Consider the following 22,257-nt stretch of genomic DNA (forward strand, 5'->3'; position numbering starts at 1 on the left):
ATTTCTTAAATTTCCCCTCAAAATTTCAACTTTATTTTGCAATAGCTTTTTTTATTTTGTTTAGTTTACTTTCAGATAGGTTTAGGCGGTAATATGGTATACCGTGGGATCTAAAAAAAGCAACGGTGTCAGTTTCATTACCGTTATACTGTCATAAAAACAATGCACTTAAATAGGAGACAAGTATTGAACATTATTTATTTAATGCCTACAAATGCATATGCGTGATTGTCATCACAGGACAGTGTGTAGGAGAGAGAGAGAAAGGGAGAGGTGATGTGGTGAGTCGCGCACCAAGTGACCTGCAGTTTGGCAGTATTTCCGGTTTCGACTGAACGAGAAGGGAGACGTGGTAAATACGAACTTGAGGTCTGCTGTACCGGGATCCGACCAGATATCTTGCGGTGCAGGAATAAATTTCTGAATAAAGCGCGGGAGCAGTCGATAACTCTGGTGTAATTTGAAAGGGAGCGAGCATGCGGTCTAACAATATCGCTCCCTAGCAAGCGAGCAAGCACGCGCGCATCCGTGTGGATGCTGTTTGTTTGTGTGTGTGTTTGATGATTTTAATATACTACATACTTGAAGTTCTTTGGCAATACTGTATTGAATGTCATGCCAATAAAGCAACTTGAACTTCTGCACAGATCTCTAGACGAACATGACAAACAGGTGACCGCGAACCTAAAGTCGCATATACAGTATTCAGTTTCTGAATGGTTTAGGCAAGAGCCAACAGTTTGGTGACGCTGTCTGAGCCTTACGTCATAATTTTTTTATTATGCACTGTAATACCGGACACCGGGGTAAAATAGAGAGGAGGTTTGACGGTATCCAAATTTGGATACCGCCCAAGCCTACTTTCAGATAGCGGTTTTGCATGTGCTCTGAATTGCTTTTGTTTTTCTGCATATGTTTCCTAGGGAAGACATGCGTAGAGGTTGATGTTTCCTTTTTGCCGTCCACGATTTTGAGTTTTGAACTACCCACAGACTATCCTTCATCATCAGCTCCAGTCTTTACTCTGAGCTCCATATGGCTTTCAAGAGTCCAGGTTTGTCATTTTTAGCAGTTTACAGTACATGATTCACTGTTTGCATATTTTATTTTATTTACATATTTAGTTTAATGTATTTGTGGTACTTTTTGGCCTTTTAATTTTAAAAATAATTACATAGTTGTTGTATTTATTAAGGTATTAAATTGAGATATTAATTATTCAAAAGATCACAGCTCTTTGCAAGAGACTGGATGAACTTTGGGAAGAGAACAGGGGCAGTGTGGTTCTTTTTACCTGGATCCAGTTTCTAAAAGAAGAAACCCTGCAGTTTTTGAACATCCAGTCTCCACTCGAGATCCAAACCAATGGTGTCCAGCTTCAGTGTGAATCTGCTGAGTGTCAAGCAGCTGCTGCTGCTGTCGAAGAACTGGACCAGCGAGCAGTTCAAGTAGCTGATCCTCACAGTGATATATTAACCCAGCTGCTGGATTTTAATGAAGCTCAGAAGAAGAAGGTGTTTGAGGCCACAGTTTTTAACTGTGGAATTTGCTTTACTGAGAATCTGGGCTCCAGCTTTGTGCTCTTCAATGAGTGTCAGCATGTGTACTGCAAGACCTGCGTTAGGGATTACTTCGAGATCCAGATTAAAGACGGCAAAGTCCAGTTTCTCTCCTGTCCTGAGGCTGAATGCACCTCCCTGGCTACTCCTGCACAGGTACTTTTTCTTGTGTGTTTGTGTCGTAGTATGAGCTGGAGACCCACTATCCTGCAGGGTTCAGCTATAACTGTAATTAAACACAGCTGAAGCACCTAATCAGGCTTTTCCGTGGTCACACTGCACTTATCATCCCATAAACTTTCATACATACATATGCGAGTGCAGCAGACCCGAAACGCAAGCTCGTACAACAAGTTTCGCAATTCGCCAAGTTCAAACTTGCTGAACTCTGACCAGCAAAATTCCATCACGTGGCTGTGTGAGACCAATAAAAGATCAAAACATGACCTCTCTGTACAGAAATGTATCATTTGGGCCAATAGCTTGCTTTTTTAATGTCTAATCATCTTGTTTATTCCCGCCCCTTTTCGCAGTGCCGTACGACGGAATGCTAAAACTCTAGTTCAGGGGTGGCCAATCCTGTTCCTGGAGATCGACCTTCCTGCAGATTTCAGTTGCAACCCATCTTAAACACACCTGCCTGTAATTATCAAGTGCTGTTCAGGTTCTAATTAATTGATTCAGGTGTGTTTGATCAGGCTTTGAGCTGAACTCTTTAGGAAGGTCGATCTCCAGGGACAGGGTTGAGCACCCCTGCTCTAGTGTGACCACAGCACAATTCATATAGGGCTAGCTGCAGCCTGCGGTGGACCATTCAACCCTGTCAACATCCAAGTTCAACATCAGATGTTGTAATGCTTACATTGAGGGCCAGGCCAAGTTTGTGTGTGGCGGTTTTGGACTAGATCCAGCACATCATTGCACTTTATCAAACTCAGTTCTTGGAGGGCCTGAGCCCTACACATTGAAGTTCTAACCCTGCTCCAACACACTTACCTGCAGGCTTCAAACAAGCCTGAAGGACTCAATTAGTATAGGTATATGTGTTTAATCAGGGTTTGAACTAAGCTTTGCAGAGCTGGGGCTCTCAAGGAATTGACACCCCCGAGCTACAGACTGCAGTGAGGAGGCAGTGGCTTCTGACAGTGCCTTTAGATGTGGACGGGGCTGGATGTACATGGCAGGCTGCAGTGAGACACTTCTTGTATAATCTGATAACAAACACATGCAGATTTGCTGAAGAAGGTTGGAAATCCACTTTGCAGGACAGTGGGTCCCAAAAAGCAGGGTTAAAGACCACTGCTTTATCTGTCTGAACAGAAGTTTAAGAAGTAACATCTTTGCATTCCTACAACAGGTGAAACTTCTCGTGAGCCAAGATGTTTTTGCCCGCTATGATCGGCTCCTTCTGCAGTGGAGTCTGAACCTAATGACTGATATTGTTTATTGCCCTCGCAAAAGCTGCGGCATGGCTGTGATGCTCGAGCCTGACCGGACCATGGGCATCTGCCCTTCATGCAAATTCGTTTTCTGCACCCTCTGCAACCGAGTATACCACGCCCTCGCTCTCTGCAAAGAAAGTAAGATCCTTGTGGAGTGTCTCTTTATTCACACAAGAAATATTAACCACAGTCAGTTTCAGTAGTATTGTAATTTAAATGTATGGATATAAGTAAAACCTTTTTTTTGCAGAGCAAATAATATATGCTTCATTAGTTAAACTGTGCTGAAACACGAAAAAAGATTCTTTGTGTGCACATGACTTAATGTTGTGGAGTGCTTAAGGTTAAGAAAGGTGCCTTCAGGAGCTTCATGAAAGTTGTGATGGTCTGAGAAGTTTGCTTTGAGGAAATTAATTTCTTTTGAGACGATCAGAGAGGGTGAGGTCTTGGAAAGTGAATTAGTGCCTAATAAAGAATAAACAGCAATAAACAAGTGGCACTTGTATAGTTATCAGAACTAATGTAAGGAGTATACTAAGTTGGGTGCAAGTATTGTTGAATAAATCATATTGCATTGCTCATGAATGTCACCACAATGTCATTAGTAGAAATGTGAAACTCAAATTTTTCTTAAACCTTAGGGTGCTTTCACACCTAGACTTTTGTTTCGGAACCTGTCTCGTTTGCCCAGTTAGCGCGGTTCGTTTGGCATATGTGAATCCACCAGTCGGTCTCAGATCCGCGCCAAAAAATCGATCTGAGATCGCTTGAATAAGGTGGTCTCTGCTCGATTGAAACGAACTCTGGACCCAGAGCCGGAGCAAGCTGAACTGCCGCTCTAGGCAGAGGACTATCATGCCGCCCTCAACCCCAATATGTGAAAACGAAAGTGACAGGTTATGAAAATGAAGTGAGGTGTCGCGGACCTCTATTCTGCCACCCTATGCGCAGATATAACTGAGGACGCGCGGGTGCTGAGGGAGGGAGGGAGATGTCGCCGATGCTGCTCTCTCTATTCTGCCGCCTTATGTGCGGAAATAACTGAGGACGTGCGGGTGTCGCAGACCTCTATTCTGTCGCCCTATGCGCGGATATAACTGAGGACATGCAGGTGCTGATGTAGGTGTCGCTGACGCTGCCCTCTCTATTCAGTCGCCTATGCGGGAATATATCTGAGGACGCGGATGGTAAGGGAGGTGTCGCGGACATAACTGAGGACGCGGGTGGTAAGAGGGGTGTTGCGGACGCCGACCTCTCTATACTGCCGCCCTAGGCGGGCGCCTAGGTCGCCTCTATGGACGCGCCGGCCCTGTCTGGACCGGATCGATTTTAGTGAGAAAGCGAAACGATCCGTGCGCGGTTATATCACAGTGTTTTTTGGATATGTAATAGGCATACGGCTATATGAAGAGAGAATCATAAGTAGGACGGGAGGTCATTCAACAAACATTCCAAGTCTTCTGCAAATGCACAGAGACTGCCGGATGCCCGCACAAGAGTGATAATCTCCCTGTAATCGTGCGTCTCCTTCCAGGTCCTCAAATTTGTCGTGCACTCTTCTCAACCCTCCCCACCGCATCCGTCCTCGCTCTTCAGACACGTCGCGGGCACCTTGTTAAACACCACCAAACCACCACCTCCCCTCACAGCTGAGCAGGACTCTGCAAAATAAACTGTGAAACTTTGACCAATGTGAGAAGAGTTTGCTCACATGTGACTTGTTTTAGCTGTTTTGGCCCAATTAGAAGCTTTGCAGTGTGAAAGCGAACCGCACCAGGAACAAAGAGCAACATTGTAACAATTTTACGTGCAACAACTTTGACCATAAACACAAAACAAAACTTTCCATCCGAAGCTCCTTCACGAGACTCCATTCTTGTAAATTATAGCTCCATCAGGCTCGTGCGGCTCTAATTTGTGCCCAGACTCGTCAGCGCTACCATGCCGACTAATCACAGAGCTTGTGTTACGCGACGTTGCGACGTGTAGTTACAATTTTTGAGAGGGGTGCGTCAGTGACAGCCACGGCGTAGGGCTATGCGTCAATGTGTGGGCTGCGCCATAGCATATGCATGCGCTTGACGCAGAAGTATAAATCAGCCTTTAAGTGGAGAGGGGTGGAGGGTGAGGGGCAATCGCTCTCGGGCACGGTTTAAGGCAACAGCGCCTAGTGTGAGTATACCCTGAGATTTAAAGTAAAGATGGCAGAGTCCAGTTTCTTTCCTGTCCTGACTCCTGAGGTGTGTTTGTTATGGTTAAAGCTGAACTGTGCAGAGCTCTGGATTGAACACCCATGCTTTACCCCCTCTCTCATCCACTCAGTGACTTTGCCTGGTGTCCCGCTCATCCCCAGCTTCTTCCATGCTTCTCCCATTGGCTTTCCAGTGTCGCTAACTGGTGATTTGAGTTGAATACCAGCAGTGAGATCAATAATTTGTAGTATTATTAAGATTTTAGCACTTTTGCTTGTCTTCTTAAATCAGAAAATAAGATGAGATTGCACTATTTTTTGGTTTTGTAATTTACTCCCTTTTGGATTTAAGGAATGTTGACATACCTGGTATAAATATTGTATGGTTTAGTTATTTTTCCCCTTTTTATTTCATACTTAATGTTGTGGAATCTGTTTCTTGCATTGTTGAAAAGGGTATTGAATATCGATATTTTTTCAAGGTATCATATCAAAGTTACAAATTCCAGTATTTTGACAACACCCCTGCCAAAGTGTTTATTTTATAGTTCTCTGTTATCAGTGATTTGGTGTTCAACTGAGACATTTTTAGTAAATACTTTTACAATACACTGTTTCAAAGCAGCCGTTTACATTATATATAATTTCATAAAGTGCATTTTACTGTTTTTATTTTTAAATGACATTACATTTTTACTCTACAGTACAAGAGGAGAATGAACGACACGAAAAGCTTGCAATAATAAGGAAAGAGGATGAAGTGTGGGTGAAGCATAACTCGAAACAGTGTCCAACATGTGCTGCTAACATACAGGTGAGCAACTACTAGCTCAGAGATCTCATTTTTCTTATTTAAAGGTGCCATCTTTTTATGGAATTATAATATGATGATTGTTTTAGTCATTAAAAGTGGATTTTATTTAATTTTTTCATAGAAGGAAATGGGCTGCAATAAGATGACCTGCAGCTCCTGTCTGGAGTATTTCTGCTGGATCTGCTTTTCAGTTCTTAACAGAAATGACCCCTACAGCCACTTCAGAGATGAGAAATCTCCATGCTTCAACCAGTTAATAGATGTTGAATTGGTTGACAATGGAAACTGAAAAAGAATGCACTTCTTCATGTACTACGTCTTCTATTCACTTGCATCCACTTGTGAGGGGCTTTGTTCTGGAACCAAAGTGTAAACGAGTAGAACCTTCCAGTGCCGGTGCATGGAGGAGTTCAAAACCTTTACACACTACCACAATTGATTTGTACTGATTACAACAAATCCTACACCGCAAATTTAGGTGCTGATTATTTAGTAGGAACAAACGGTCAGTCAGCTACAGTACAACCTCCAGTGCTAGTCAATATTGTCTTTCAAGAGAATTTGCCTACAAAATCTCCTCAAAGTATGTGCTCAGTTTGTAAAGATGTCATACACTAAGGCCCAATCCAATCAAATATGGATATTAGCATGCAGGCTGTATTCTCCTTTCTGATTGGCCAACACTGCTTTATTCTAACGCTGCATTTGTAACAGTGACCAGCAAGTGAAGCGCTGTGCAGGGAAACCTCACTGCCCTGAACCCAAAAAGGAGCTGCAGCAACAGACACTATCGGCCATGGTCTTTAGCCTCCTTGTTAGAGCAACCAACTAGCATGCGGAGAGTCGTAAGAGGGTTACATTGGTGCCGTGGCCCGGATAGGAGTGAAGTTTAGTGGGTAATTGTAACAGGCCAGCTAGGGAAGCACTGTGTGGTAAACCTTACTCCCCTGAAGCCGAAAAGGTACTCTAGTGACAGATGATAGAGGCCATGGTCTTTAGCCTCCTTGTAAGAGCAACTCTCCCATGCGGAGAGTCGTCGGTTCGATTCAAGCTCGGAATGGGTTGGGTAGTGTAGGACCAGCAGGGGTTACACATTCACACTAGCATCGACAATGACCACTGATTTCAATGGGGTAAAGTCTAAAAGGGATACAGCTGTGGATACCTGCATCAATTTAGCGTAATTTTTGAGACACTGTACAACAATTCATATTTTTATATGTGAGAGTTGGGTTTAAGGTTGGGGTAGACCAGGTGTGACCGAGCCTGTTCCTGGAGATCGACCTTCCTGCAGATTTCAGTTACACCCATGTAAAACACACCTGCCTGTAATTATCAAGTGCTCTTCAGGTCCTAATTAATTGGTTCAGGTGTGTTTGATCAGGGTTGGAGCTGAACTTTGCAGGAAGGTCGATCTCCAGAAACAGGGTTGAGCACCACTGGGGTAGACAATAATAAAATACAATTTAATGGGTAATTTAATAAATAATATGAATAATACTGGGTATAATTACTGTTTTTACATTACAGTGATGGTTGAGTTTAAGGTTGGGGTAAGGGTAAGTTAATAAAATACAATTGAATGGGTAATTTAATAAAAAATATAAACAATACTGGGAATAATTACTGTTTTTACATTAGAGGTGATGGTTGGGTTTAGTGTTAGGGTGGGGGTAGACATTTATTAAATGATATAAATAATTCTTGTTGATTTCCGGCTGTTGCTGAATCCCTTCTTGCAACAACTTTACACTGAACAGTGAGCGACTGACCGTTTGGAAATCATGTATGTACGTGTCAAGCGATGCAACAAAGTTGAGAATCCTTCAACTTTATATAGGCATTTTCAGCAGATAAATAGCTGCAATGATGACTCGGCATGCCTTTGACAGTGCACCACTTCTTGATGACAGAGTTATCAACAAAGGCATGGGGAAAACTACCTGTGTACATCTGAACATGCCTTAAATATCCTTACATAAACACTCCAATATTCATTTGCACTACAACCCTGCTCTTTTATACCAAACTGCAGAGAAAAGCATCTGCGGAAGTCAAAGATCTCAAGTTGTTCCTGTTTAGTTTGTGTCTGTAGCTCTAAATGTATATATTGTTAACATTTCTCCAAAAACACGGGCATTTAATCTGGGTTGTGAATCACGATATAGAGAAAAACTTTACATGGTTTCTAAACACGTTAAAAACCCAATAGTTACAGCAAATTTGAAACTGGGGGTTTTGGATCTGGATATCTTTCTGCCCTAAATGAAGTGCTATAAACCATTAAAGCTTGCTGAGATACAGTCATTTCATATTTAAAGTTACAGTTTATCCAAACATGAGATTATACTAACTATAATTATTATAATAATATTGTTTACTCGGCAAGGCAGTGGCGCAGTAGGTAGTGCTGTCGCCTCACAGCAAGAAGGTCACTGGGTTGCTGGTTCGAACCTCAGCTCAGTTGGTGTTTCTGTGTGGAGTTTGCATGTTCTCCCTGCCTTCGCGTGGGTTTCCTCTGGGTGCTCCGGTTTCCCCCACAGTCCAAAGACATGCGGTACAGGTGAATTGGGTAGGCTAAATTGTCTGCAGTGTGTGTGTGGATGTTTCCCAGAGATGGGTTGTGGCTGAAAGGGCATCCCCTGTGTTAAAACTTGCTGTATAGGTTGGTGGTTCATTCTGCTGTGGTGACCCCGGATTAATAAAGGGACTAAGCTGACAAGAAAATGAAATGAAATATTATTTACTCTCTCTCTCTCTCAAGTGTTTCCATCCCTATAATGAGATTCTTCTGTTGAACACAAAAGATGTTTGATATATATTTATACATATATATATATATATATATATATATATATATATATATATATATATATATATATATATATATATATATATATATATTATTGAAAACCCTTAACCAATTGACTGGGAAACAAATACAGTGGAAGTCAATGGTTACAGGTTTCCAACATTCTTTAGCCTTTTTTTTTTTTTAACAGAAGTCAGGTTTGGAACAAGTGAATAGTGAGTAAATGATGACTTTTTTAGTTTTGGGGAAACTGTTTCTTTAAAGGGTCATGACACCCCCCACTTTCAGTTCAGGTCTACCTCAGAATTTTTTCAAAAGATGCATCATAGTGGGCGTAGAGCTCCGCGAGCAAAAGGCAGGAGTGGGCGTGGCCAGCAGGGGAGAAGGAGGAGAGCGAACAACTCTTGTGTTTTTAGTTAGCTCAAAATATGACACACAAACCATGAGGAGACGCATGATTTTATAGTTTACAAAGTTAAAATGCAAAAAAAATAAACAGTAATTTAATGCCCTGCTACATTTGTTATTTGTAATTTTATATACACACAACCACAACTTATATCATTATAAAGGTAATCGTGTTCATAAGTCAGGACGTCTCCCTCAATCCCCAGGTCTGAATGCAGACTCATTGCAGCAGGTCTCTGGCCCTGCCTATTTCAACCATTAGCCCTGCTGGTAATCTGGAGGATTTAGGCGAACACAGCAGCAAGGCGATGAGTGTAAATGTGAATGAACACCTGATAAAAGACAACGCCTGCCATACTCCAATTCTCGTACTGCTTTCCCGACAAAAACGCTAGCTGCACCCAAACAGCTTTGCTGTATCGGCCCTGACAGGATCGCAGGGAAAAACATGCAACAAACCCCGTGGATCATGGAAACCAACACATACGACCCTTCATGAATGACTAAATACTGTGTGCCATGGGTCCGTGGACGTGGTCTCACCTATCAACGTAGGATCTCACAGCTTGGCACTGGCAGGTCTGTCTTGCCTTCGGAAAGCATGTGCAGTCATGAATAATTAAAAAGCCGGCTCTTCTCATAGGATGAGAAAACTCAGCTATGAATAATAATGAGAAACCGACCATCATCTTTGCGCTTGCAGTTTTGCGCTACGTCGCCGATTTTGATCCGCCCCAAAAAACATTTTAAACCCGGAAGCTAAAATTAGCTGACAAAAGCTCAAAATTACCCAGTTTTCCCCACAATTACAGCTAACCGGTGCTAACATTGTCTTACCTGATGCTCAACACACACTAATCTGTTAAAATCTTCAAAAAAGTACTTGAGGGTTTCGTGAACCTTTAAGTAATGCTGAAGATGCCTCAGTTCTTTTTTACATGTTTACAAAACGGCTATTTTCTTGAACCAGAAAATTACATTCATTTCCCACCATTTATTTATTTATTTGCCAGTAACTGATAAGAGGCAAATATTATGTTAGCCATCCACAATATTCATGTCTTATTTGACTTTGCACTAAATGGGTAAATAAATTGTAATAAATATAATAAATGCAGGATTATGAAGAAAGAGACGGCAGTTTGATCATTTACCTAGTGAAGTGTTTGAACACTTTTATGAATTTCTTGCTTCTGTTGAACACAAATGTTGGAATAAAGCAGCCATCGACATCCATAATAGAAACAACAAATACTATGGAAGTCAATGGTTGTCTTTTTATTATTCTTAGTGTTGAACAGAAGAAGTGGAGGACGAGAAAATGATGACAGAATTTTTATTTTTGGATGAACTATCTCTTTAATGTGAGAGCCTCAGTATGCACTATTGTCCTTGGTGAAAATATACTGTCATAATTTTGTGAATGTGATATTAATTGCACTGTTTTAAACACTACAGTGATCTACAATGATCTGAATCAGTAATTTAGCATTTTATCACTTTGGTTATAAAAGCATTTGAATTTGTGGTGGTCAAAATGAACATCAAGAATGAGAGAAATAAAGGTGTCTTGGTTATTTTATTGTGTCAAGTTTGTAAAGGTTTTACTGACAATTTGGCAGCTCAGCATCAGGATATACAGCAGTTCTGTTTGCAGCATTATAGGACAGCAGCCAGAGTTTATTATTATTTTCTATTCTGTGTACATACAGGACGACGAGCCATTAAGTTATTGGAAATAATTCACTGAGAGGTGGGGATTTGGCTTTGATGTAGAGTGGATGTACTTCTCAGAGCAATAATGATGATGATATAACAAGGGTAATTATTCATTTAGAGTAATAACACAACGTGTTTGTAATAAAATGAAAATTTACATCTCGAAATATTCCTAAAAATTTCCATTCAAGCTTATTTGTACAGCGCTTTTTACTTCCAAAGCAGCTTTATGAAAGGTGCACGCTATTACACTACTTATAGTTTAGTTGTTGTGATCAGAGTTGACAATAGAGTCAAACAAAAGCACAAACACTACAGATATAGCGTTTATCGACTACATTTATCTGAGGTGATGTGATGGCGAGCACCTGTTACTCATGTCACTATATGCCCTTAACTATGTAGAATTTTAAGGTTTAATATAAATTAATTGACGAGTTATATAAAAAACAAACTCACCCCCTGAATACCAGGCTGAATAAACAAGTTTTTTTCTGCTGTAAAGTTAGGGATTTTAATATGGGGAGTCTATGACTCTCTTTTGAAGCCAGCCAGTCGGTGAATTGCACTTTCATTCACTTCCGTATGCTACTCTGGCTTCACAGGGAGGAGACCGACGCCTGGGAAGAACAAGGTGAGCAAATACAAATCTTCTATTTCCCTGCCCGAACGCTCATTCAGAATAATACATTTTATAGTGACCAGTTCAATAAGTAATGTTAACCTAATTGTTGACGTTTTACGTGTTAACGAGATAGATTGACTTGCGAGTAGTTATGTGGTTTGACAGCCTTATCAGTTGTTAAGTTACTGTACGTCTAGATATTTGAAAGCATGTTTTAAGATATGCTGTCTTAAACTGTCCGTTTATCTCCACCAAACGTGTTAGCTTCATTTTTATGTCTTTAAATGAGTGTTCAGATGCGCAATGGTCAGTATATATTACATAATGTAGTCGCGCATAATAAGGGACCGTCGAAAAACTCCGCTCCCTGCGTTAAAACGTCGCCATTGTTTAAGCTTTAGTTCGATAAGTTTAGTTCGATATAACATGCACAAATCATACGTATGTATGCATGAATAATTCCATTAAAAAACAAATATTAATGTATTTTTTTGTGTTTTTTTCCCAGTGAAGGGTTGTGGCTGGAAGGGCATCTGCTGCATAAAAAAAAAAAAAAAAAAAACATGCTGGATAGGTTGGCGGTTCATTCCACTGTGGTGACCCCTGATTAAGAAACTAAAAAATTTTATACTTTTTGTTTAAACTTTTCTATGAATGCTATCAAAAAAAAACATATGACATTTTTTTTCTGTTGTCATATTAACACTGCGTAGAGAAAAATATGCCAACAATTCTTATAGTGTTAATTATCTTATAATAGTACTAATGTTAAATCTGTGTTGTAAAAATTAGATTCTGCGACATTAGTGATTTAATATTTGGGTCGTGTAGTTTTTCGAAATTCGGTTTCAATTCAAATAGAATTATTCTTGTTGTTGAATATTCTGTTTCACTTGTGCATGCGTATGTATCTTAAACTTTTGGGCCTGTCATGTGTCCATCTGCTAGTTATCAGTATGTGAATCCGTTGTTAAACCTGACAGTATCTGTTTTTAGATTGATCTCAGGAATTGTCCAATGTCAACCAATCAGGAAGCCCAATCAGATGAACTGCTGGCTCTGGCAAGCATATACGATGACGAAGAGTTTCACAGGACAGAATCAAGTCAGAAGGGTGAGATCCATCTGTGCCTCGAGCTTCCTCCTGACTTCAGACTGCTGATCAATGGTGAGAGTTTATGCAAGAGTTGGTTTATTGGACAGTTGTCTAGAGTGCTTGAGCTCCAGCTGGAATCTCTCTGTGCCTGCTATAAACTATGTTGTACTTTGAACAGTATTGTACTTTGAGCTGTGATGCTATTAATCATAGTGACACCAAAGGGCGTTTTTCCGGATTCAAACTCAAACAAAAGCGGTTTCCACTGGCGGCGAGCAGAAGAGTATGCGAAATCACTCCTTGACATTAGATGACGCTACACAACTTTAAGCTTTTGACACCCTCTTGTACCAGAAGAAGAAGAGAGAAAGTTCACACGCTTGTTGTTAAAGTTACTGGCGATTTCAACAAGCATGGATGGTTCAAGCAGGGGCTGTTGCTCTAGCGATGATGAAATGATTATTGTTCACCAATGCAAATAGCAGCTCCACGTTCATATCGCCTCTGGGCATCTTCTTCAATGTGCGCTCGCATTGACAGTTTTGAGCTTGAGCGCCTCCAAGTGCTGTTTACTGTAACTTCAGCTGCTCCGTACACAAAAGGGCCAGTCTGATTGGTGGAGAAGATTTTGACACGGTGCGTCAAAAAAAAAAAAATTAAACGAGCATGAGGCGCTTCTTTAGAAATGACGCTTTTTACGCCTGGCGTTTTGCCCGTTGGTGTGCACGATCAAATTGGCGTCCTTTATTTAGTCACAATGCGTTAAACTTTGACGGAAAACACGAGCAAAAAGTGTTACAGTGTGCATGGGCCTTAAAACCATAGTTGTGACTTTTGAAATTAAGAATAGTAATGTCACTTACTTCACAGACAAAATAAACTTACACAGAATTCAGATAGAAGTGCTTTATTTATAACTGGTAGTACACATTAAGTAATCAACAATCAATTGCTAAACACACACACACACACACACACGTCACAATTTTTATTAATTTATGTTGCATGTGCTCTGCAGAGTCTTCTATACAGTATGTTTTTCTGCATATGTTTCATAGGGCACACACCTGTAGAGGTGGATGTTTCCTTTTTGCCGCCCTTGGTTCTGAGTTTTGAACTACCTACAGACTATCCTTCATCATCTGCTCCAGTCTTTACTCTGAGCTCCATTTGGCTTTCAAGAGTCCAGGTCGGTCATTTTTAGCATTTTACATCATTAAAAAAGCTTTTTTTTTTAAAAAAAAACATTAGAGACATTTTTTGTTAAATCTGTGGTCCTTAGAGATTCATTACTGTCTCATGATACAAAACATTGCAAGAGACCGACCATAATTTACAAATTTTATCAAGTGTTCCCTTTAATCAATAGGTTTATCCAAGGGTTCTGATTCTGTTCTTGAAAGTCTGGAGAACTTTAAAGGGCACCTATGGTAAAAAATCTACTTTTCAAGCTGTTTGGGCAGATCTGTGTGTTGGTATAGTGTATAGACTGTCATACTGGGGTGATATGAATCCTTTTTTTTCAATTTAACTACAAAATAAGGGTCGGCCAATTGGAGCTGTTTTCAAATCGATCGCACCATTACGTAGGTGTGCGATCCCCTCGCCCACCGAATTGATTGACAGCTGCGCGCATTAACATGTTCTGGTAGTCACGTGTATATGTCAACAAGACCAGGCAGACATACGCAAAGCAACCGGGAATAAAAGCTCTGTTCTGTTCGCTAGGATCAGCAATCATCATCAAATGTGATTAAGAGTGAGTTTCACATGTTTAAAGTGTTTTAAAACAGAGTATGTGTGTAATTAATTACAGCGTTTTACTTCAGCTTTACTTCATCAGCACAGCCGCGTGTCAGAACAATCCCGGTTTGTGGAAGTTAAATCAGGTTTATTTTGTACATTAGCATAACAGATATCCACACAGTACTTGAGGTTAGCCTTAACTAAGCTAAGCGCGCTCTGTCTGTCTGCCTGCCTGTGTGTGTGTGTGTGTGTGTGTGTGCGCGGGCGCGCGTTACTTTGTAACGATATTGTGTGTGACTCCTCAATGCAACTTCACAATACTGATTAGTAAAGGTTTGTTCTTACTGTAGTATCTCACAAACGCTACGTGAGACCTTCTTCCTTTAAGTCTGTCTGTTGTCTGACGCAGCTGAGGGAGGAGGCATGTAGAAATAGTGGTCGGGAAAGAATCGGCTTAAAGGCGCAGTACAACAAAACCACCCCCTGCTGGAAATCAGTATAAAACAGCATCTTGTAAAAGGTATAATGAAAAATCTGATGGGTATTTTGATCTGAAACTTTATATACACATTCTAGAGACGCAAAAGACTTGTATTAAATCTGAAAAAAGAGGTAACCTAGGTGCCCTTTAAAACAAAAGCTTAGTGTATGTTTAGGAGACATGGGTGTTTATTTTGTCATGCCTATATGTGTTTCTTCCTCTTCAGACTTTCAAATATTTGTAATATTTGAACAAAGTTTTCGACAGTTCTGGAGTGTTTATTTTTTGTACAAATATATTCTATGCACAAACAGCAATAATATTGCCAAAAGTTTTGGCTTTACATGCACATGACCTTTAATGACAACCTAAACTTAACCTGTAGGGTTTAATATGGAGTTGACCATCTTTTGCAGCTATAACCTGAATTCAGTGGTTTAGAGCAGGGGTTCCCAAACTTTTCAGCTCGCGACCCCCAAAATAACAATGCCAGTAACTTGCGACCCCCAATATCCTCTGAGGTGGTTATGAATACAGAAACCTTGCATGCAATGGGGCGCACACACACCAATAAACCCAAGTCTATTCTTCGTTATATTTTTTTTAATGTATGTCAGTGCTGTAAATGTGCCAGAAAGTTTAACCTGGTATTATAAAATCAATCTGCTGCATCTGACGCTATTGCTGAGTCTTTAATATAATGTAATTACCTGAGGGGTCGCAATCCAATAGAACTAGTAACTATAAGCTACTATAGTAACTATATACAGTAGTGTATTTAGTAACTGTAAATGACAGTAGGTTTTTTAGTAGGTTATGGATTAAAATGGTAATTCTTATGGTTTAATAAAAATAAATAGATTTTTGGAAATCACCAGGCGACCCCCCCTTCTTTGTCCCGACCCGCACTTTGAGAACCACTGGTTTAGAGGAGTGGTCCACAACTTTTGGCAGTATTGTGTTCAATGCACACTAAAGGACACCTTTAAAACCATCAGTAACACTTTTTTCATGTTTTACACATTATTATCTTATTTTTGGAAATTATATTGACATACTGATAATGACACAATCATTAAGATAATCTCTGATCAGTTAAAACTTTGTATAATGTATAAATAGATCGCAACACTTTGCAAGAGACTGGATGAACTTTGGGAAGAGAACAGGGGCAGTGTGGTTCTTTTTACCTGGATCCAGTTCCTAAAGGAAGAGACTCTGCAGTTTCTGAACATCCAGTCTCCACTTGAGATCCAAACCAACGGTGTCCAGCCTGAGTGTGAATCTGCTGAGTGTCAAGCAGCAGCTGCTGCTGTAGAAGAGCTGGACCAGCGAGCAGTTCAAGTAGCTGATCCTCACAGTGATATATTAACCCAGCTGCTGGATTTTAATGAAGCTCAGAAGAAGAAGGTGTTTGAGGCCACAGTTTTTAACTGTGGAATTTGCTTTACTGAGAACCTGGGCTCCAGCTTTGTGCTCTTCAATGAGTGTCAGCATGTGTACTGCAAGACCTGCGTTAGGGATTACTTCGAGATCCAGATTAAAGACGGCAAAGTCCAGCTTCTTTCCTGTCCTGAGCCAGAGTGCACCTCCCCGGCTACTCCTGCACAGGTACCTTTCCTGTTTGTGTTTAAGTGTGACCTGTGGATCCACTATCCTAAGAGTTCAGCTCCAACCCTGTTTAAGCATAACTGAAGCACCTAATAAGCTTTTCTGGATCATTTGATATCAAACACTTCCAGGTTTGCTGAAGCAGGTTGGAAATAAACTTTGAAGGACAGTGGGTCCTCAGTAGCAGGGTTGAAAACAGTTTAGTTGTTTGAACAGAAGTTCAAGAAGTCTCACCATTGCACTTCTACAACAGGTGAAACTTCTCGTGAGCCAAGAAGATTTTGCCCGCTATGATCGGCTCCTCCTGCAATGGAGTCTTAACCTAATGACTGATGTGGTTTATTGCCCTCGCAAGAGCTGCAGCATGGCTGTGATGGTTGAGCCTGACCGGACCATGGGCATCTGCCCCTCATGCCAATTTGTTTTCTGCACCCTCTGCAATCGACTATACCACGCCCTCTCTCTCTGCACAAAAAGTAAGACTCCTTTCATACACATAAAAATGATTAAGTCAGTTTTAGTATTGCCATTTATGCATTTAAAAAACCTTTTTATAGAGCAAATATATATAAAGTATACAATTGTTGGTGAAAGCTGAATTAGTTAAAACTGTGGTGAAACATAAAAGAAGTTAATGATATTTGTGTTCATGCCTTGCTTAAGGTTGTGGAGAGCTTAATGCCGAGTAGTCGTCTGGTTAATCTTGTTTTTTTCTTTTGACGTAAGATTATTTTGCTTACCCCATTGGAAGATTATTTTGCTTGTTTTAAGGAAAAACTGACTTAATATTGGCATAATATTTCTCAAAACAAGGCAATATGTTTTGCTTGTTTAGAAAATTCTTCTTGATTTAGGAACTTTTAGATATTTGGACTAGAAACAAGACAAAAAATCTAAGTAAGAAAAGCATTTTTTGCAGTGTTCTTCTCATCACATCACCCCTGTCCTGCAGCAGCTTCATTGGTTACCTGTTCATTTTCAAATTGACTTTAAAATCTTGATGTTAACATTCAAAGCCATCCACAATCTCGCCCCTCCATATTTGTCTGCCCTCATCCACATCCCTCCACTTGTCTGTTCCCTCTTCTCGCCTTTCAACTATGGGCAACAGAGCATTTAGCCGCTCTGCTCCGCGGCTTTGGAACTCAATACCACCTGCCATCAGAAACATTGACTCCCTCACACTAGTCAAATCAAGACTCAAAACCCACTTATTTAAGATGGCTTTTAATACTTAATTAATAATAATAATAATAATTCCTTACATTTATAAAGCGCTTTTCTGGGCACTCAAAGCGCTTTACACACAATGGGGGGATCTCCTCATCCACCATCAGTGTGCAGCATCCACCTGGATGACACGACGGCAGCCATTTTGCGCCAGACCGCACACCACACACCAGCTGATTGGTGGAGAGGAGACAGTGATGAAGCCAATTGGAATATGGGGATGGTTAGGAGGCCATGATGGACGGAGGCCAGTGGGCAGATTTGGCCAGGATGCCGGGGTTAAACCCCTACTCTTTTCGAAGGACATCCTAGGATTTTTAACGACCACAGAGAGTCAGGACCTCGGTTTAACGTCTCATCCGAAAGACGGCGCTCACTGAGCAGTATGGCGTCTCCGTCACTATACTGGGGCATTAGGACCCACACAGACCGCAGGTTGGGCGCCCCCTGCTGGCCTCACTAACACCACTTCCGGCAGCAACCTAGCTTTCCCATGTGGTCTCCCATCCAGGTACTGACCGGGCGCAGCCCTGCTTAGCTTCAGTGGGCGACCATGTGAGAGTTGCAGAGAGCTAGCTGCCGGCCACTTAATTTTATTTGCACTATTGCTGTGTATATTTTATTATTTCTCTTGTTGTTTTATTGCTCTTGTTGATTGTACGGTGTCCTTGAGTTGCTAGAAAGGCGCCTTTAATTAAAATGTATTATTATTATTATTATTACTGAAGCAATATCCTTTATATGCACCTATGACTTTCAGATGATCACCTTTATTATGCATCTTTAATATTGTAATATTACATGTCAATTTTCTTTTTTAAATAACAACATGATTTTACTCTCTTCTACAGTAGAAGAAGAGAACGTACAACGTGTATCACAAAGAAGAATGGCAAGAAACAGAAAAAAGATAAAAAGTGGATTAAAGAAAACACTAAACAGTGTCCAAGCTGTGGCGCTAACATACAGGTCAGCAACTACTAGCTCAGAGATCTCACTTTCGTTATATAAAGATGTAATCTTGTCATGGAATTATTTTGTCCTGATTTATTAGTCAATATGAGTGGATTTTGTTTTACAGAAAGATATGGGCTGCAACAAGATGGCCTGCAGCTTCTGTCAGCAGTATTTCTGCTGGATCTGCGTTTCACCTCTCCAGACAAATGACCCTTACAGCCACTTCAGAGACGAGAACTCTCGGTGCAAGTTAACGTCTTAGGGCGTACTCGCACTATGTACAGTTGCCTTGAACCGGCCCGAAGTATGCTTGTCCTCCCTCCCGTCTCCCCAGATGGCCCGCACTCACATTACATTCGCCCGAACACACTTACGTCATCGATGATGCGCTGTTCGGTAAGAAGCGCTCACGCTCAGCTCAGAGGAGATTTCTTTAGTTATATTGTTTTAGTCGTTTGGGAAGCAGTGACACGCAGTCAAATATTTCGCCGAACAGATCAACCACTTTCGACGCTCATAAACAATCATAAATGAAGTTTATGTATAAACAAATTTCGAGAGGATCACGTGCTTATGATTGCTAGCAGCTGACCCGCATTATCTAATTCACTACGATCCAATCAGATGACTCCTAAACTACTATAAATACCCTGGGGTTTATTCCATTGCTATCTTCGTTTTGAAGAGTCCCCCCTTCCTCCCCTACTCCTTCTTAGACGGTTGACACGGTGGCCTAGTGCGTAGCACTGTCGCCTCACAGCAAGAATGTCTCTGGTTCCTGGCTTTACCAAAAATGTGAGAGTTGCAGAGAGCTAGCTGTCAGCCGGACAATAGAGGAATTGTCTCCAAACTATTCTTCTTCTTCCACTTGTTTTGTCAACACAACGTAGCGTCTCTCTGCTGTATGAACACTATAACAGGTAAAAACAGTCTTCGAAGCTATCATGCGTATTAATTAAGTTGCACCTTATACACAATAGTGCGTGCTGATTGGTTTGAATCAAGTCTTTCTCATGAATTAATGCTGCGCTCACAAACGCGTCACGTTGTACTCACCAGTATAGATAGCCATTCAACATGCTGGAATACACGCAAGAATCTATTCGCCGTGATGCTTCAAAAATGAGTTTCAAACCAGAAGAACAAATTTGCTTGAAATTTTGGGGTTTCCGCCTGGATTTTGCCTACAACTTTTGTTGTAAATTCAAAAGATTGGTATTATTTTAAAGAAAACCCTTTGAATTTTAATAAAACACAATTGAAAGTGATTAAAATGATTTTATATTTTATCTGTGTTATTGTAATGATTCATCATACATTTCTGGATCCATTTGCACACTTTAATAACAGTAAAAGATCACAGGTGGAAACTCACAAACATAAGATTAAATGGGAACTTTCCAGTAGAATAGTCGAAGAGCAGGCGTGGGTCGAGGTTAGGAGAGAGTAATCTTTAACGAGAGACAGGCAGAGATTCGGGGCAGGCGGCTGGCAGATGGAATCGATATAACTACGCAGTGGTCAGGGCAGGCAGATAGCTTCAGAAACGGTAAGACAGTCCAGGTCGATACACAGATAGGCAATAAACAACAGGGTAACGCTCAAAGATGATGGCCGGGGCTAATCAAAACCTCGCACCGAGTGAAAGGATGTGTGCGTTTATATAAAGAGTCTGAAATTGGTTTCAGCTGTATGTAATCAGTCCCAGTCGAGCATTGGGGAAATTAGAACTCAGGCGATGGCTCCCTCTGGTGGTCAAACGAGGAACGTTCATGAGTGGATTTCACAACAGTTATAAATAACCCCACTAAAAAGAGCCACTTTTTTTTGTAAACTCACATTTGAAAGTGTACCTTTTAGGATCTTTGTGGTCTAGGTTGCTGTAATTAGTTTTGGTGGTTCCTGCACATGTCAGTAATCAGAAAAAAGCTAAATGTCTCTATCATAATCTATGCAAAAGTTATTCTACTCCAACGGATAAGAGAACGGAACCCCTTATGTGGGTATTGGGCCAGTACGGACCTTTAAAGTTTAAAGAATGCGGACCAGGTCACGGACCAGGTACCGGGTACACAGAGTTTAGGGGGTAGGGTGAATAGTGGCTTGGCTTATAAATGAAATAATTATACCTGTCAACATTGGGATGCGAAAATAAGGGATATGCCCACCATAATAAGGGATCCCCCATCCTTAACCCTCCCCCCTTAAAAAAATCCCCAAATTACTAAATATGTTCATTTGGAGCTGCTTCATTGTAAATAAACAGTTAAATGGTCAGTAATATGTTTTATTAATATTATTTACAAAAGCAAAAAATAAATAGTATTCATTAGCAGCAAATACATTTGCAAACAGTTCAGCTTATTAAAATTAATAGCTATTATAATGAAATAGAAACAAGCTATCAAATCTCATTAACCGTTTCTTCACTGTATAACATACACATTCTGATTAAAGAGCAACAAATGAATCTCTTATTTATTTAGATTTTTTTGTTTGATTATGTAATTTACATTAAACAACAGGTGGGATTTTAAAAATGCACACATCTAACGTTATAATGAAGGCGTTTGTCTGCTTTCCTGACTTGTTATGCTCATTTAGGATGAAATTAGTTGTGTTTGAAAAACCCCCCACCAAGATCGACATCTTTAGATGTTATTAATATTAATTATGTGTATATATCTGTTTAAACATGCACCCAAAACCCTAACTTTCATTCCACTTCAAATCGCGGGTACAGAATGCATTTGGGAAACAGCGTCTATTTTACTCTATGGAGCGCGTCAGCTGACAGTCACGCACTGCTATATGACTGTTTTGAGGATTGCATATGAAGGGGCGACGGCTTTTAAGAGCAAGGGGTGGTCCCTGGTGGCTTGGCAGTATGGGTTGCGCATAGGAAGGCTTTGCTCGTTAAAATTTTTTTGCCACCTCTTCCTCAAGACTGAAAATACAGGAGAAATACATGAATATACCTTTACGGGATGATAGCAGGATAGATCTGTAAAATACGGAAGTATCCTGGGAAAAACGGGGGGGTAACAGGTATGAAAATAATGCACTTTCCATGTAAAAAAAAAGGGCTACTGTTTATGGGCTCTGTAAACACAGGGCTCTGTTTTAATCAGTTTTGGGGGAACTGTTCCATTAAGTGATGCTGAAGCTGCTGGTGTTCTTCACATGCTTACAAAACAGGTATTTTCTTGCACTTTGTCGGTTTATGAATCATATAACCAAGAAATCGCAATTATTTCCCCACATTTATTTATTAGCTTGTAACTGATCTAATTTGTCACCCATAAACAGTACTTATGTCTTTTTTCACTTTGCACAAAATGTGGAATAAACCTCTGTTTTTGGACGGTGATGTGAATCAATGTTTTAGCGTTTTATTGCTTTGGTTATAAAAGCATTTGAATTTGTGGTGGTCAAACTGAACATTAAGAAAGACAGAAATAAAATTGTCCAATTAAGTTTCATGGTCGATTTTTTTTTTTTTTTTTTTACTGACTACATGTTTACAGGTTTGCACTACTACTGATGTGTTTTGTTAAGCTTTTAAA

The 22,257-nt window shown here is 40.4% G+C and overlaps 3 protein-coding genes across 4 annotated transcripts in view; all 3 read left to right on the forward strand.

The window, feature by feature from the left end:
• The window catches only part of LOC100537178 (E3 ubiquitin-protein ligase RNF14), a 10,727-nt gene extending 1,994 nt beyond the window's left edge, over window positions 1–8,733 (forward strand). The window contains exons 3-8 of one of the 2 annotated variants that reach the window (XR_015508928.1): window positions 924–1,054; window positions 1,227–1,715; window positions 2,917–3,139; window positions 5,897–6,006; window positions 6,128–7,262; window positions 7,416–8,733. Coding sequence is in view for 1 of the 2 variants with exons in the window: in XM_087283620.1 (XP_087139746.1) it covers window positions 924–1,054; window positions 1,227–1,715; window positions 2,917–3,139; window positions 5,897–6,006; window positions 6,128–6,295 (1,121 nt within the window). In the remaining variant the exon portion in view is untranslated. Of the gene's footprint in view, window positions 1–923; window positions 1,055–1,226; window positions 1,716–2,916; window positions 3,140–5,896; window positions 6,007–6,127 lie in introns of both variants that reach the window. The other variant, XM_087283620.1, reaches the window with a different exon arrangement.
• Window positions 1–22,257, forward strand: part of rcbtb2 (regulator of chromosome condensation (RCC1) and BTB (POZ) domain containing protein 2) — an 824,162-nt gene that overhangs the window by 744,657 nt on the left and 57,248 nt on the right. The gene's annotated exons all lie outside the window — the stretch shown is intronic.
• On the forward strand, window positions 11,533–22,167 carry zmp:0000000524. Its single transcript, XM_087283677.1, has 7 exons — window positions 11,533–11,579; window positions 12,567–12,738; window positions 13,725–13,855; window positions 16,016–16,504; window positions 16,758–16,980; window positions 18,586–18,703; window positions 18,816–22,167. The coding sequence occupies exons 2-7, from the start codon at window positions 12,588–12,590 to the stop codon at window positions 18,943–18,945; spliced, it is 1,242 nt and encodes a 413-aa protein (XP_087139803.1). The 5' UTR covers window positions 11,533–11,579; window positions 12,567–12,587; the 3' UTR covers window positions 18,946–22,167.

This window comes from Danio rerio, chromosome 15 (assembly GCF_052040795.2).
Source record: "Danio rerio strain M-AB ecotype USA chromosome 15, GRCz13ab, whole genome shotgun sequence".
Taxonomy (NCBI): domain Eukaryota; kingdom Metazoa; phylum Chordata; class Actinopteri; order Cypriniformes; family Danionidae; genus Danio; species Danio rerio.